Source organism: Syngnathus leptorhynchus, chromosome 5 (assembly GCF_054491065.1).
Source record: "Syngnathus leptorhynchus isolate UIUO chromosome 5, UIUO_Slep, whole genome shotgun sequence".
Taxonomy (NCBI): domain Eukaryota; kingdom Metazoa; phylum Chordata; class Actinopteri; order Syngnathiformes; family Syngnathidae; genus Syngnathus; species Syngnathus leptorhynchus.
The window spans coordinates 7843519-7857359 of NC_141199.1; the positions used below are offsets into that span (position 1 = coordinate 7843519).

At 39.8% G+C, this 13841-nt stretch overlaps 2 protein-coding genes across 2 annotated transcripts; both read right to left on the minus strand.

Annotated features, from left to right (window-relative positions):
- Positions 1–2609: 2609 nt before the first annotated feature.
- c5h19orf53 (chromosome 5 C19orf53 homolog) lies at positions 2610–4343 on the minus strand. Its single transcript, XM_085912235.1, has 3 exons — positions 4178–4343; positions 3536–3591; positions 2610–3115 (listed from the first exon to the last, which is right to left on the minus strand). The coding sequence occupies exons 1-3, from the start codon at positions 4266–4268 to the stop codon at positions 2966–2968; spliced, it is 297 nt and encodes a 98-aa protein (XP_085768361.1). The 5' UTR covers positions 4269–4343; the 3' UTR covers positions 2610–2965.
- Positions 4344–4462: 119 nt separating this feature from the next.
- On the minus strand, positions 4463–12397 carry mri1 (methylthioribose-1-phosphate isomerase 1). Its single transcript, XM_085913187.1, has 6 exons — positions 11945–12397; positions 10169–10392; positions 7772–7941; positions 7519–7695; positions 7205–7429; positions 4463–5899 (listed from the first exon to the last, which is right to left on the minus strand). The coding sequence occupies exons 1-6, from the start codon at positions 12074–12076 to the stop codon at positions 5766–5768; spliced, it is 1062 nt and encodes a 353-aa protein (XP_085769313.1). The 5' UTR covers positions 12077–12397; the 3' UTR covers positions 4463–5765.
- Between the last annotated feature and the right edge of the window lie 1444 nt (positions 12398–13841).

Here is a 13841-nt window from a genome sequence, read left to right on the forward strand (position 1 = left end):
CAAATCAGATGAGTCAATTGTCACATTTGTCACAGTTATGGTTTCACTCACAGGGTGGTTATGAGTATGGAAAAAAAAAAAGGTAATTTCATAGTCAACTCATCACATACACAAATTATTTCATGGCTATTGTTAGCAATTAACTGAATTTGAAATCCAAAGTCATGTAAAATTGTGGCACACAAATATTTAACTATACAAAAGTCTAGGACTGGTATCACAAAAGATATATTTCACATTCAAACTAAGTGTTCCTTTTCAAAGTGATTGCTTTCCCAGTTTTCTCTGTCCCACCTTCAGGCACTACTAGTAGGATACTTTGAGTAATGTTGTTAGTGCAACGTTCATGTCAATCATGTCTTTAAAACGAGTCATTTTGATGACACTGTTTAGCTTGTTGCAGAGGGGGAAAAAAATCACACAGAGCCAGGTTGTGTTGGGGTTAAATGTGAAGCAAAATTTCAATGTCAGCACAGATTTTCTAATAAAATAGACTTTTTTTTTTACTCTGGGCCATGTAACGTGATATGGAAGGGCCGGTTGTGGCCCTCAGTCCTTGGATTTGACAACTAGGCTCAAAGGTGTATTTCAGAATTACAATGCTGTGTCTGGCTCTCAAAAAAAGGTTGTTGTTTTTATCTGTCTTTTAAGGGGAGAGCGGTTTCTCATTGCTTTTATGCCAGTGACTTAAGAGGGGGGCAGACCGAAGGTCATGAGGGTGTCGGCCTTGGAAAAGTAAATAGGTAGATAACTAAAAGTATAATAGATGACCACTGGCAATAACCTGAGTAAACTGAAACAGACTGCTAATGTACCGCAAATGCATTTCTGAGAGTATGGGACTGTAGAATAATTTATTTTTCTAATTTGTTGAGATTTGTATCAAAATGTTAGATGGTTGGTATTGTGAGGTGGCACAGCTCCATTTAGCATCCTGAGAAGACTTTTTTTATACTGTCCAGTATGTTTTGCCATCCCAACTAGCTCGTGTGAGAGCTGCAGCCAGAGTATTTTTAACAGCGCAACAGAGTGCACACACAATTTGCCATCATGGAGATTCGAGAAGATTCGTGTCACAGACCACTAACACAGAAGAAAGATGCTTGGGTCATGCATGGAAGAAATCAAGAAAATATGCAATCTCACTGCTGATTTTTAAGACATATGCTTGTTTACTTAGGAAAAATCCATTTGAACTGCAGTGATGAGAAATGATTAATTGTGAAGGCACTGGCCATGAGTGAGCATTGTGTATTTTAGAGTGGGGGGGGGGGGCTAGTTTACAAAGCCACATGAGAGCATTGTGTGTCTAAAGCAAACTAGAGCGAGAATGTTAAATCCGTATACTGGTCAACCGCAAATTTTCATTAGAGATAGCTTTATTTTTACCGAAACGTATTGCAGACACTGATGTCTGCTTTTTTTTTCGTGCACGTCAGGTTTTAGGGCTATGTTTGCTGTTGTTTTTAAGTGTACCCTATAAAACATGGCAAAATTGATTTCACCAAGCATTGACATTCATACCTAAGACGATTTTGAAAAATAATCCACCTGTTGTTAAACCTAACCCTTTAATCGAAAACATGACTAGTTACAATACTGTATTGCGTGTTATTATTGTGGAAACCTAATTTGCTAGAAAAAAAATAAGGGTACATTTCGAATCAGCAGGAAAATAAAATTCATCTGATCATCTGGAAAAGTTGACATACAAAATGTTAAAAAAATGTGTTGAGCAGTTGTGTTAACTCTTCTGGCAAAAAAAAAAAACCCTGCATGACCACTTTTGGAATGTTCATTCGTTTAATTTTGTGGACGAATAGCAGAAGAGACATGACATATAATTCAGTTCCATAAATTATTTTTTTGATCTGCTTGGTTCAAAAGCCGGGTGTTGCTATTTTGGGTGACTTCATATCTGTGATTTTACCTTTTCCCATAAATAAAGGACTAAATTAACATCTTCTGAGACTAGTAATTGCAATATTTTTGACAGGGGCTGTATAAAGGAGGGTTGAATGGGCGAAGGGGGGGGCACACACTGAAGGACACTGGTGATCCACTGGAGATTTCCATCAGAGTGCCTGGCGATAATACAATGTAGTGGTGACTATGTTGTGACTCATGTACACCACCAGGTGGCAATAAAACCATCATGATAGAGTCTGACGATACAGTACTACAGTTCAGTTTTACTGCTGTGTATTAAATATTCAAGCAGAAAATTATCATTTTATTTGATCGTTCTTCAGCCTTCGTGAAATATTTGAAAAGGGGTGACTTAAGTTTTGATTTATTATGCATATCACCACAAAAGAGTACAGTACTATACATCCAAGTTTGTATGATAGCAAGTTTATGTTTGTTGCTATGACTAAAGAAGGAGTATTAACCGGCCCAGAGTGAACTTGATCCCTGGTCACTGCTTAAACTCATCTCTGACAATAATCAGAATAGCGACTATAGAAAATAAACGCATGGGTAAGTGAATACGCTCCCAAAAAGCATGTGATTAGTGTTGTAGTTCAACAGGAAACTATGCAGGGCGATCGTGTGCATAGGTGGAGCGATAATTATAGAAAACCATTGACAAGAAATGACACAAGAAATTAAATGTTTGTTAATGTATTACATGTTTAATGACAATTTTTTTTGTTGCTATAAGACTGTGGGCACCCTCTCTCTCTCTGGTATTCTAGGTTTTCAGGTCATAACCATTGCTTACTATAAAAATGATGTACTTTTTTTAATGAATAGATACATTCCCCAGATTTACAGCTTCAAGTAAAGTATTTTCACCACTGCAAAATCTCACATTATTCTTCTTTTAATAGCTGAAAAGAACAGAAAACTGAAACAAGAGCAACAAAAACACATCATTGTAAAGATGTAACACTTGGGGACTTAACAATTTTGAAGATTTGTGTTCCCTGTAGAGTCTTAATGTTATTCTATGTCCGTTGTATCATGTCCTCTTGGAACTGCTTCCTGGCCGAGGGCCTCCAGGGTGGCTTTTTTCAGCACCTTTGACCACGCTGAGGGGCTTGTGTAGGGTTAAGCTTGCCTTGTGGGTCACATCATGTTCAATCTTGTTCCTGATGGCAATTTCCAGACCCTTTTGGGAAAACAACAAATGATGGTTAAATTCACCATTCAATTCAATACTGAGGGGGGGGGGGGGGGGATCTCAAGATGTGTATGACAATAAAAGTGCACAAAAGGCAAAACCAGATACTTAGGAGGAAAACATAAAGATGCATGTGCAATAAGTGGTAGGTCACATTCTGCTGCTACACTAACAAAGCAATGTTACTTTTGTCTTTTTGCGCTGGATTTGTGGGTGACATGATTTCCAATGCGTGGTGGCACAATTCAGAAATGCATCATGTCTGTGTTAATAAAAACTGGAGCAGGGTCAATATATTCCTGAGAGTATTACAATATGTTTTGTTTGTATGTATGTGTTGATGCGCATCAAGATGGAGTACACGATTATTGGTATGGTTATAAATGAGAGCTGAGAGAAACGTCTTACCTTCTTGAGTTTTTGTTGTTGAATAACCTGTGTCTTCTTGGGTGCAATGATCCTCCCTTTAAGAGGAAGAAAAAAAATGTTCCTTTACTCAGGACACAATTTTTAAACAGCCTGGAAGAATGAATAGACGGGGAAAAATACACTTGAACCATGTTTCGTTTTCTGTAAATAAGCACTAAAATAACGATTGTGAATGAGTTTTGTCGTCGACAAAAAAAACAACAACACTACTTTTCAGTAGGGTTTGAGAATTCCTACATCAACCATCGAAATTTCAGTCATTTGAAATGCAACAAAACGAAACGAAGGCAAGTCTAAAGCTTTTCCAAATTACGTCACATTCAGTGTTTATATAAATTCCTTTACGCATTCCAAAAACAATGATTTTCTAAGGGGGGCTTCTGCCACTCCGTCTAATACATGATCCGGCCGAATGGGCAGATACCTCACCGCAAAACGTTATTCCCCAATACAAACCTTTTCCAGGGAACTGTGAACAAATTAAGAAATTTAAGGTTGGTAATTGTTTGGGAAAGTAGTTAGTACGATCGGTGCAAACAGACCCACGTGCAGAGGACATTCAAGGATTAATTGTTTCACCTTTTGTCCCAGCTGCTAACTGGCAAAATATGACATTCATACCTCCTTTCTTTGGGCCCTTCTGTTTGTTTTGTTGTTGCTTTTTCGGGGCTCCAGGACGTTGAGCTTTAAACTTCTGTGAACCTTGAGCCATGTTGACGAACCGGAAAAGAAAACGTCAAAGGTCTTCTTCTGTCATTCAGCGCGTGGTCTCCTTACCGCCATCTATTGGTTGGATTAAGATATTAACATCGTGCAACCATGCCACGAAAACAAACGATTTTACTGTACTTTTATTTATTTTTTTCTTATGTGAAAAGACAGTACCTGATTGCATTGTAGCTATAGACACAAAAAAAACACATGGAAAAAACACTAAATAATTTTAAAAGTCAAATATTACCCTTACATAAACAGGACCAATTCTTCCAGAGTAGTTTGAGATTTCGGTCAGTCAGTCAATCATTCGGTTTCATTTTCTCAGTTTGTGAAAGTAATTTACAGTCATCTTAAATTCGGTGGCCACATGACCCCAGCTTGAGGAATAAATAAATAAATAAATAAATAAATAAAAATAAATAAATAGAAAAAAATGAAAGAAAAAAAAAAAAGAGGACCAATTCACACTTGAATGTCAAACATTTATTTTGTGATAGTCTATTCCTCACTGTGTATATACAGCAAAAGCTGTTTTGGTGATGTTTTTTTCCCCTTTGGAAATTCTTCATTCCATATGCGACGAACATGGTGACAACGGTTTTGAAAGAAGCGTGGCTACATTATATAGTGTAATAATTAAGCGTGTATTGAAAATGAAGTACCGTATAAATATAGCTATGTGTCATCTTTGGGGCCCATCGAGATATGCACTTTTATAAAATGTTGCCACATGGGCTGAATATTTTCATGATTGTTTGATATTACAGCTACAAATTTGGATGACACTCCTACTAAAGTATCTACACAAAGACAAAACTGAAATGTTAATATAACATTTTGATGCCACCGACTCGTGCGTCATTTTAACTTGATAAATCAGCCGCAGCAGTTGGTTGGATTTCTACATTATGTACACGCTACCAGCAAAAACACATTTGTATTTACAAGTAGACAGCAGCACTTTCAGATACCATAGTTGATCCGAATATTAACTTTAATGTTAAAATCAGTCTAGTCATTATTATTGTTTGTAGTTGCCCTGAAAATGCCCCAGTTATTTGTTGCCATACACAGTTGAAAGATTAGAATCAAATTAGCATTCACTAGGGTCTTTTGAAATGAGAAAGAAGCGGCCAAAAAAGTGTGAGATAGGAGTAATTATGGGAAAAATATGAAAACGTATGGAGGTAGGGGTGCCCTGTCCTGTTCAACTCCCTGCAGTGTGTTTCACCTTGCAAGTGATTGTGTGTATGAAGGAAAGACAAAGAAAAGTTTTTTTTTTTCTGCTGACATGTGACCACATTTTTTTTTTCAAACCAAAATTGAATCACATCATGACCGTGTGTGTGTGTGTGTGTGTGTGTGTGTGTGTGTGTGTGTGTGTGTGTGTGTGTGTGTGTGTGTGTGTGTGTGTGTGTGTGTGTGTGTTTTACGACAAAATTAGTGTCTGAAAGTAAGGTGCAGTGGCGCCAAAATGCCAAAAGGTGGAGCTCTAGAGGGCAGTGAGGCGGCCAGTGAGGGCTGCTTGAAGCTCTGAGGGGAGGAAGACCCCCAGCTCTGTGATGATGCCTCCAGTGATGAGCTGGTGGGGAGTCACGTCAAATGCCGGGTTCCACACCTCAATACCTGCAGATTCATAGCACAAGTAGAGAAAGCAGAGGATTTGAAGAGAAGGTCAATGATAGGAAGAAAAATACAAATATGTTGTCAATATATTATGTAGATTTTTCATGTAACTGTACTTGATTATTGATTTATTTTTTATTTTTAACTCAACCGTGTACCCAACTTCTGACTCAGTTTGGATAGGCTGCTCAGCCACGATCCGAATGTGGACTATTGCGATAGAAAACGCAAACAAATTCCTTACTTTGGTATTACTGTTAACATCTGGACAGAGAAAGAGGTTCTGTTGACAACGATAGCAAAGAAGACTATGTGTAAAATACAACTGCTCATCCTCTCATCCAAGGACTGTTGTACCCATTAAATGGGTGTTCTTCAATTACTGCGGAGCAGCTCTCTGCTCTACAAATGCAATTATAGAGTCAGCCCAGCACTAACCAAATGAACTTAAACACCCACAACCTCTATCTACAGACTCAACTTAGAAGTGCATAAGCTAGGACACCTTACAAGTGCCATTTAAACTATGTTCAAAAGTCTCCTTTATCCTTAATTGCCAGTGTGCCAGTCTATAATTATGCTGGACACCAAAGCAACATAAATCAATCAGACATTTTTTTTTTCTTTCATAAAATATTTTGCAAACATTCTTTTACTGTCTATACAATCTTGTGAAGTGAACAACATCTTTGTTGTTTCCATGGTGACCCTGAACCACACAGTTTTGGTCTGCAATACTGGTAGACCAGCTGCGACAACTGTCATATAGTGTTAGCGCTAGCGTCCATGCTATCCTTATTTTTTAGGAGAGTGCAGAAGACATACTGTATGCTAAAACAATAATCCCCTTTTTTTTTTTTTAATAATGATAAACATGCCATGTGCTGTATAATCATTTGAACTTCCTTTGTTTTGTCGGCTTCCTTAGGAAAAAAAAGAAAATCAGCGTTGGATGCTTTCCATGGAAACTTGGGGGATTTTGTTTAAAATAAACTGGAGTAAATGAATTCCCTAAAGTGATGACTGGCTCTAATGTAGTTATAGGATGTAGAATTTCTCATTATCCTGACTTTACGTACCTGATTTAGTGCAAGTACAGTGGTACCTAGACTTACGAGTACCGCAGGTTAAGAGCTTTTCTTATTACGAACTTTGCTTGTTATGTTGTGAACCAAAATTTGATTACACACCGGTGTCATGAGGAGATGGTAAAATGGTTTAAAAAAAAAAAAAAAAAAAAAAGTACATTGGGTATGTGCAAAGTTTATATCTAAAGCTACAAGAGCATGCATAGTTTTTCCATACCTGAAGCAGCAATTGGGATTCCGTTTATACTGGTGAGTTCCTCAGGCGGGCGAACTTCGATTATGATGTCCCTGCCACTTTCCAGGCTTAAGTCACATGAAGTGCTGGGAGCGGCCACATAGAAAGGAATCCCATGATGCTTGGCAGCAATGGCTAGCTGGTATGTTCCCACTTTGTTGGCTGTGTCGCCATTGGCAACCACTCTGTCTGCACCTACCACCACAGCTTGTGGGCCAAAGGGAACGGACAAACAGGGTTAAGGATGAGGTGGTTGTGAAATGAGGGGGGGAAAAAAGAAGTGAGAAACACCAAACCTGTGATGTTCATTTCTCTCATAGTGAGGGCCGCCATGCTGTCTGTGATTAGCGTAGCGGGGATTCCATCTGCTACAGCTTCGTACGCCGTGAGTCGAGACCCCTGGTTGTACGGCCTCGTCTCTGTGCAGTAGACTCGTTTCAGCCTGCCCAGCGTGTGGAGGCTTCGCACCACACCTACAGTCCACACCCAAACTCTTGCTTAGATAAACTTACAGTTGCCAAACAGCCACCTCACACAATTAACTCTTACCTAGTGCAGTCCCGTATCCAGCCGTGGCGAGCGAGCCAGTGTTGCAGTGTGTGAGGATGGTCACGGATTCCCTCGGGACGCCCGAAAGGATGTGCTGGGCGCCAAAGTTTCCAATCTTCTTGTTGTCATTGACATCTCGCTCCAGCATGGCTTCAATCCAGGCGATAACACTGTAGTGATTTAATAATTTTGTGATTAGGTCATCAAAGTTGAATTACTTTATTATGAAAGTATTTCTTTCTATTTATGCAGCTATTGCATCTCACGCAGCCATATTTCTTCTTCACGCTGACTGTTAAATCTTCAATTGAACATTCAGAGAGAAGGCTTTCCGATTTTCACTTTCTGCTTAAGTTTATGTAGCTTCTAGAATACATTTGTGCTGTAACAGCTGCTACCTAAAATGTGAAAGAAAACCCCAAGTTAGATTGTTTAGACTCACATTGCTGGTCTTTACGTCTGAGTTGGTGGAAACAGAGGTGGTGAAGCAAAAACACCAATACTTTTGCCTCACTTTTGAACCAGTACAATGAATTCAAAACAAAATATATAATGTAACAAAATTGGTAGTCACTTTGTCATCTGATTACTAAGATTCAAACGTAAAGTAGGCAAGTCCTTGTGGCCTTCTTTCCCTCAGTCACAGGACATTAAAAGGTTTGATTAGAGGTGATTCCAAGAAAAAAAAAAAAAATTTAGTAGCTTTTTAGGGAATTGCTTCAAAGAATTTCCAAGGCAAGAGAAATGGCTTATTATCATTATAATCAACAAAAATCTATCAAGGCAGATGGCATCACCTGTAGAAGTTGCCAAATATTCAATCTGCTACATTGTTAACAAGAAAGAATGCAATGGTAGCCACTGGAGCAGCCAAAGGTTTAAATCACAGGTGTCAAAGTCAAGGCCCGGGACCAGATACGGCCCGCGAAGACAAATTGTGCATCCAATTCATGTCAATTCCAAAATTTCAAATTGTTTTCACTTTTAAAATATAGAGATATTGTTAGCAATTTTTATTACCGTTCATTTTTTAAATACTTTTTATTTTTATACATTTGATTTGATTTCAATATTTCATTTTTAAATATTCGAACTGTTTTTATTAGTCTCTGTTTTGAAAAGTCGTTATTCATCAGTTTGTTGTGTAGCCTATACCATATACACAATATAAGACGTTCATACATTTATTTGGGTTGATGATTTTAATGGCCCTTTTGAGGCAAACTATGACTATGATGCAGCCCGCTACAAAAATAAATGAACAGGAATTGCCAGTTTTATGCGATGGAGCATAGTAACAACATCTAGTCCCTGCAAAGATTGGCAAATGGCCATTACAGAAAGTGGCAGTCGAACAATCGAATATTAGTTGACTCAACCCTGAAACTTTGACATTCATGAAGATGGCCAATAAAGGTTCAGCTCCTTACCACAAAGTTCACACCACTGGTGAGACTTAAAAATGAATTGTTGGACAGGCACAATTAAGAACTTGTACCACAATGCTACGAATAGAAGAATGTGCTCCAAAGCACCACAGTCCCTGTCAATCATTGCTGAGGCAGCATTATTACCATAAGAACTGGGTCACCTGATGTATTGATTGATTCCAATGTGTGATGGATCTGCATAGTATATTGTATAATGACGCAAAAAGAGCATGAGGGTTCATTAACCCATGCGATCTGCTTAGGACAACGTAAAGAGTCTCAAATGAGACGCAATATAAGACAGATTATATTCACAACTGACACATTTGAGCCGACGCGAGTGGCAGTGATCGCATTTGCTCAAGTTGGTAAATCTGAACTGGAGGAGACACATTACGGCGTCCTGAAAAAAAGACACGCACTGTGCAGGTAGCATGGAACAAAAATGCAGAAGAAAATATTTCATGTGGTTCGTGGGCACCGGGAGTTGTACACCACAGCGGGACTACTATCGGTTTAAAAAAAAAAAAAAAAAAAGGAGCAGGTTTGGAGACGGTTGAGTGTGGATGTTGGCGTATTAGGTTACGTTGTTAACTTGTTTACTGGTGTTAAACAGTGAACCAAGATAGCGCCAGCAATTAACATAAGACAAACCACTTGCTACATGATTGACACGTGATGTTCATATTTGTGTCAGAGGAAAACGAGGAATTTGTTTCTTCTGTGGAGAAGTCTTCTTGTTTATCACTACCAGCACTCAAGTCTTCTGCCTTTACAATTGTGTAGTTTGCAATAAAAGTATGACGTTAATAAAAGCAGGTGCCGTTTTTTTCTTATTACATTGATTGGATTTTCTTTCAACTACCAAACTAAACTACTTTACAATTTACATATATGCTTATTAAATGATACCAGAGCAAATAATAGAAAGCATGCTGGCGCCTGAATTGAAATCAAATTTGCCCACCTTTCTCTCAGCTGCTCGGAGTTCTTCTCCATGCTCTCGTTCTCGGCAAACTCCATTAATTCACGGGCGGCACGACCCATATTGACAGCGGTGGGCCTTGCTGATGTCAGGTGACACAAAGATTCACGGATGAACGTCACGGGGTCATCACCACCCGCGCCAGCTCGTAACTCCACAGCCAAGCTGAGGCAACCTACGATGGCGATGGCTGGGGCACCCCGTACCTGGTAAAGAGAAGCCGCCATGTTCACCAGACCGGATACCAAACCATATTGTTTCTTTACGAATTGTAGTGGTACTTTGACTTATGGGTTTAATTTGTTCAGCGACCAAACACTGAACTTTATTTCATCGTTAATTTGGAATGCCTTCACTGGTTCTCAGTACACTTTAGAGTTCTTTTGACGATTCTGTTATTTATTTTCAAATCTTGAAATGCTCTGGCCTCAACTTAACTCTCTGAGCTCCTTCTCCCATACGCACCTGCTCCACAGTACCGAGAACTAAGCTAAGCGAAGGCTCAGAGGGGATCGGGAACTTTTTTCCGTTGCCGGCCCCACTCTTTGGAATGTCCTTCCGCTAAATGTTAGGCAAGAACCCCACCCTACCGGGCCATCTTTAAAACTTGTCTTGAAACACAATTATATTCTTTGGTTTTTGACTCAGCGTGCAACTTGGCTTTTGGATTCGCTTGTTTTTTTTTTTTTTTTATAAATTGTCTTTGTTATCTATGTTTTACCTGGTTTTTTTTGTTGCGTGACTTTAGTTGTGTGAATTTTGCTCTATCTATAGCACAGAAAAAAAAACTTGTATTTGTTAATAAAACCAACATTAAAATCACAATAAAAGACGATCTAAAGAAATAAACTGATTATATAAAACATACCTAAATATGTACATTGGGATATGGTAGAGGTCACACGTTTCTGTGGCTTAGTGAGCAACATCAGGAGCAGCTCACACCACAAAGCAAAATTATCTATATACAAATAAATAAATATTTTGACCAAGCGATTGCTTGTCACTTCAACAGTTTCTAAGTTGCAGCCCTGTATTGTTTCTATCTCAATTTAATGTTGTCCTCTTAATTGAGTGTGAGAAAAATGCTTTGGGTCATTGCTCTGAAATTCCGACAACAGTTAGTCATTTCACCCTCTCCCCATAAACTACATCATCATGACATCACCTATCTGCTTATAGAAAAATTTGGAATGCTGACACAACATCACACTTAACTGCCGCATATTTGTGTAAGTGGGTGGAAGAAAGAGGGTCTGAAACATCTTGTCAATTTGCTCTTAGCTACTGAAGAAGTCCAACAGCTTGCAAGTGCACACATCTTCTTCACCTCTGGCCTTCAAGTGTGCAGTGATAAATGCAGTGGGGGTGTCACTGAGTGCAGCATAGGACCAAAAATGCGAACAAAAACCCAAGCAAGGGGCATTAATAATTCATCAATAAGCCGTGCTAGAGAAAGGAGGGGACCGCTTGATGGGTGACTGGATAGAAGTCGATTGTCTAGCTTGCACTTTATAAGTCATCTACATGAAAGATTTGGTTTTTTTGTGGGAAGGGGGCTACTGCATGTGGGTACAAAAAAGAAATCCAGGCCGAGTGGAAGCGAGAAGGGGGCTACACATGCGTGCACCGGCAGTGGCGGGAGCACAAAGGAGTCGACGGCAGAGGCGCGCATAGACGACGGAAGAAGATGCACATGCAGCCGGCGTGCATGGAGGGGAGGGGGGGGGGGCGAGGTGATGGAAGGAAGGGTCTTACCTTCATGGACTTGATAGCCTCGTAGGCGTCCTGTACCGAGCGGATGTCATCGTAGACGGTCTGGTGAGGCAGCAGCAGCTGGTTGAGGATCTGCAGAGACCCGACACGATAGCGGATCGCTTCCAGCGTCATGACTGACAAAACGAGGCGGGATGTTGGGGAGGATAACACGGGCGGGTAGTTGGCACGCACACATACACGATCACACACGCACACTTTAGCACTTCACTCGTCTCTTGAACTAGTCAGCGAGGCCTGGTAGTCGGCTGGTATCGATACGAACAAAGTTGACGAGAGAAGGAGGAAGATGAGACGCAATAGGAAGGAGGAAGATAAGGGGCTAAGGGAGAGAAGGGGTGGAGAGCTTCACCTACTCCTACACTGACAGGCAGAAAGACACGGAACCACGTGTCCACGAAGCAGGAAGTCCTCGCCTTGTTAGCCACGCCCACCCAAACCAACCCTCGCTCTCTCCAATATGATCGCTACTCCTTCACTGTGCCCCTTACCCCATCCCCCCATGTCTCTCTTTCAGCCCCTTTGTCAAGGGAAATTTCGCATTCAAAGCCGTTATTAGCATAACAGCAAAGCCCCCCGGTTTCCCCCGACAATAGCAAGCATTTTCCACCAACAATGCTTCTATATTTACTGCACACGGTCGCTCTGTTTACACTTGTTTTTGTTTGCAATGAGCTTCAATATTGCTTTCGCGAAAGAATTGCTCTGAAAATTGAATTAATGTGGGGGGGGGGGGGGGGGGATCAGGGATTGTAGTTCAGCAGAATTACTTTAAAACTCATCAAATAGTCCTGGACAAATTCAATGGTACCTTTAACATCATCTTTTATTGCACGACAATGAAACGATTTTTGTAACTTTCAGTGAGACAGCACCTCTCAATTGGGCTGTTGTCCCATGCTTCATGAACAAACTGTTTCAATTGTCTCAGGTTTGAGGAATGCTTCCTGCAGATGGCATATTTTCAGTTCCTTCCAAAGATGTTCAATAGGATTTTGATCAATGCTCAGTGACCACTCCAAAATAATCGAATGTTTTGCTCTTAGCCATTAATAGTTGTTTTTAGCTCTGTTATTATGCTGTCGGAAGCCCTGTGACCTTACAATTGCGATCAAGCTTTCTGATTCTAGGCAGTACATTCCTCTCTAAACTATATTGGTAGTTTTGAGATTTTATTGGCCACCCCATGGGATGAGCTGGATGAAGTGGCTGGGGAGAGGGAAGTCTGGGAGTCCCTCCTAAAGCTGCTGCCCCCGCGACCTGACCCTGGATAAGCGAAAGATGGATGGATGGACGGACGGACGGACGGAGATTTTATTGTACACGCCACACCAGATTGAACAATTAAAGCCACCCCAGAATACAACACCTGAGCCTCCATCTATCAGACATTTTCTCTGTATAATAAATGCAGTCCTTGTCAGGTTAAATTGTATTCAGTGAGGTCAGTTTGATTTATAAAGTTGTTCCATATTTTTACTTTCCACTCAAAAATAAAAAAAACGTTCAATTGTGTTGTAGGTCACATTCATGTTTAAGTTTTATAAATTATTTATCTTGGTGTGTATTTCTTTTAATCATCACAAACACCTAGCTATTTGAACCAGGGTGTGTGAATCTTTTACATCCGATTTGAGGTCTATGTATTATACAATTGTGGTATGTGCTGCATAGAGTGGGGATATCCCCATGAACTGTCAGTACCAAATTTTATGAACATACATTACATTCTAATTACATAAATAATCTTATAAGTGTGTGAAATCTGAATATGGTCTCTAAATGATCTTATTGCCTTTTACCAAACATTGAGAAACAATGTAATTAACTGGTGTATCAACAGTGTAATGACACAAACACAGTTTACCATTTATTCATA

Coding starts and splice junctions, on each gene's coding strand:
- c5h19orf53 (XM_085912235.1), bottom strand. CDS start 4,268: ATGGCTCAAGGTTCACAGAAGTTTAAAGCTCAACGTCCTGGAGCCCCG. Junction 3,592..4,177: donor GAAGGGCCCAAAGAAAGGAG/GTATGAATGTCA, acceptor TTCCTCTTAAAG/GGAGGATCATTGCACCCAAG. Junction 3,116..3,535: donor AACAACAAAAACTCAAGAAG/GTAAGACGTTTC, acceptor TTTTCCCAAAAG/GGTCTGGAAATTGCCATCAG.
- mri1 (XM_085913187.1), bottom strand. CDS start 12,076: ATGACGCTGGAAGCGATCCGCTATCGTGTCGGGTCTCTGCAGATCCTC. Junction 7,942..10,168: donor TCCGAGCAGCTGAGAGAAAG/GTGGGCAAATTT, acceptor AAATCACTACAG/TGTTATCGCCTGGATTGAAG. Junction 7,696..7,771: donor TGGATACGGGACTGCACTAG/GTAAGAGTTAAT, acceptor TGTGGACTGTAG/GTGTGGTGCGAAGCCTCCAC.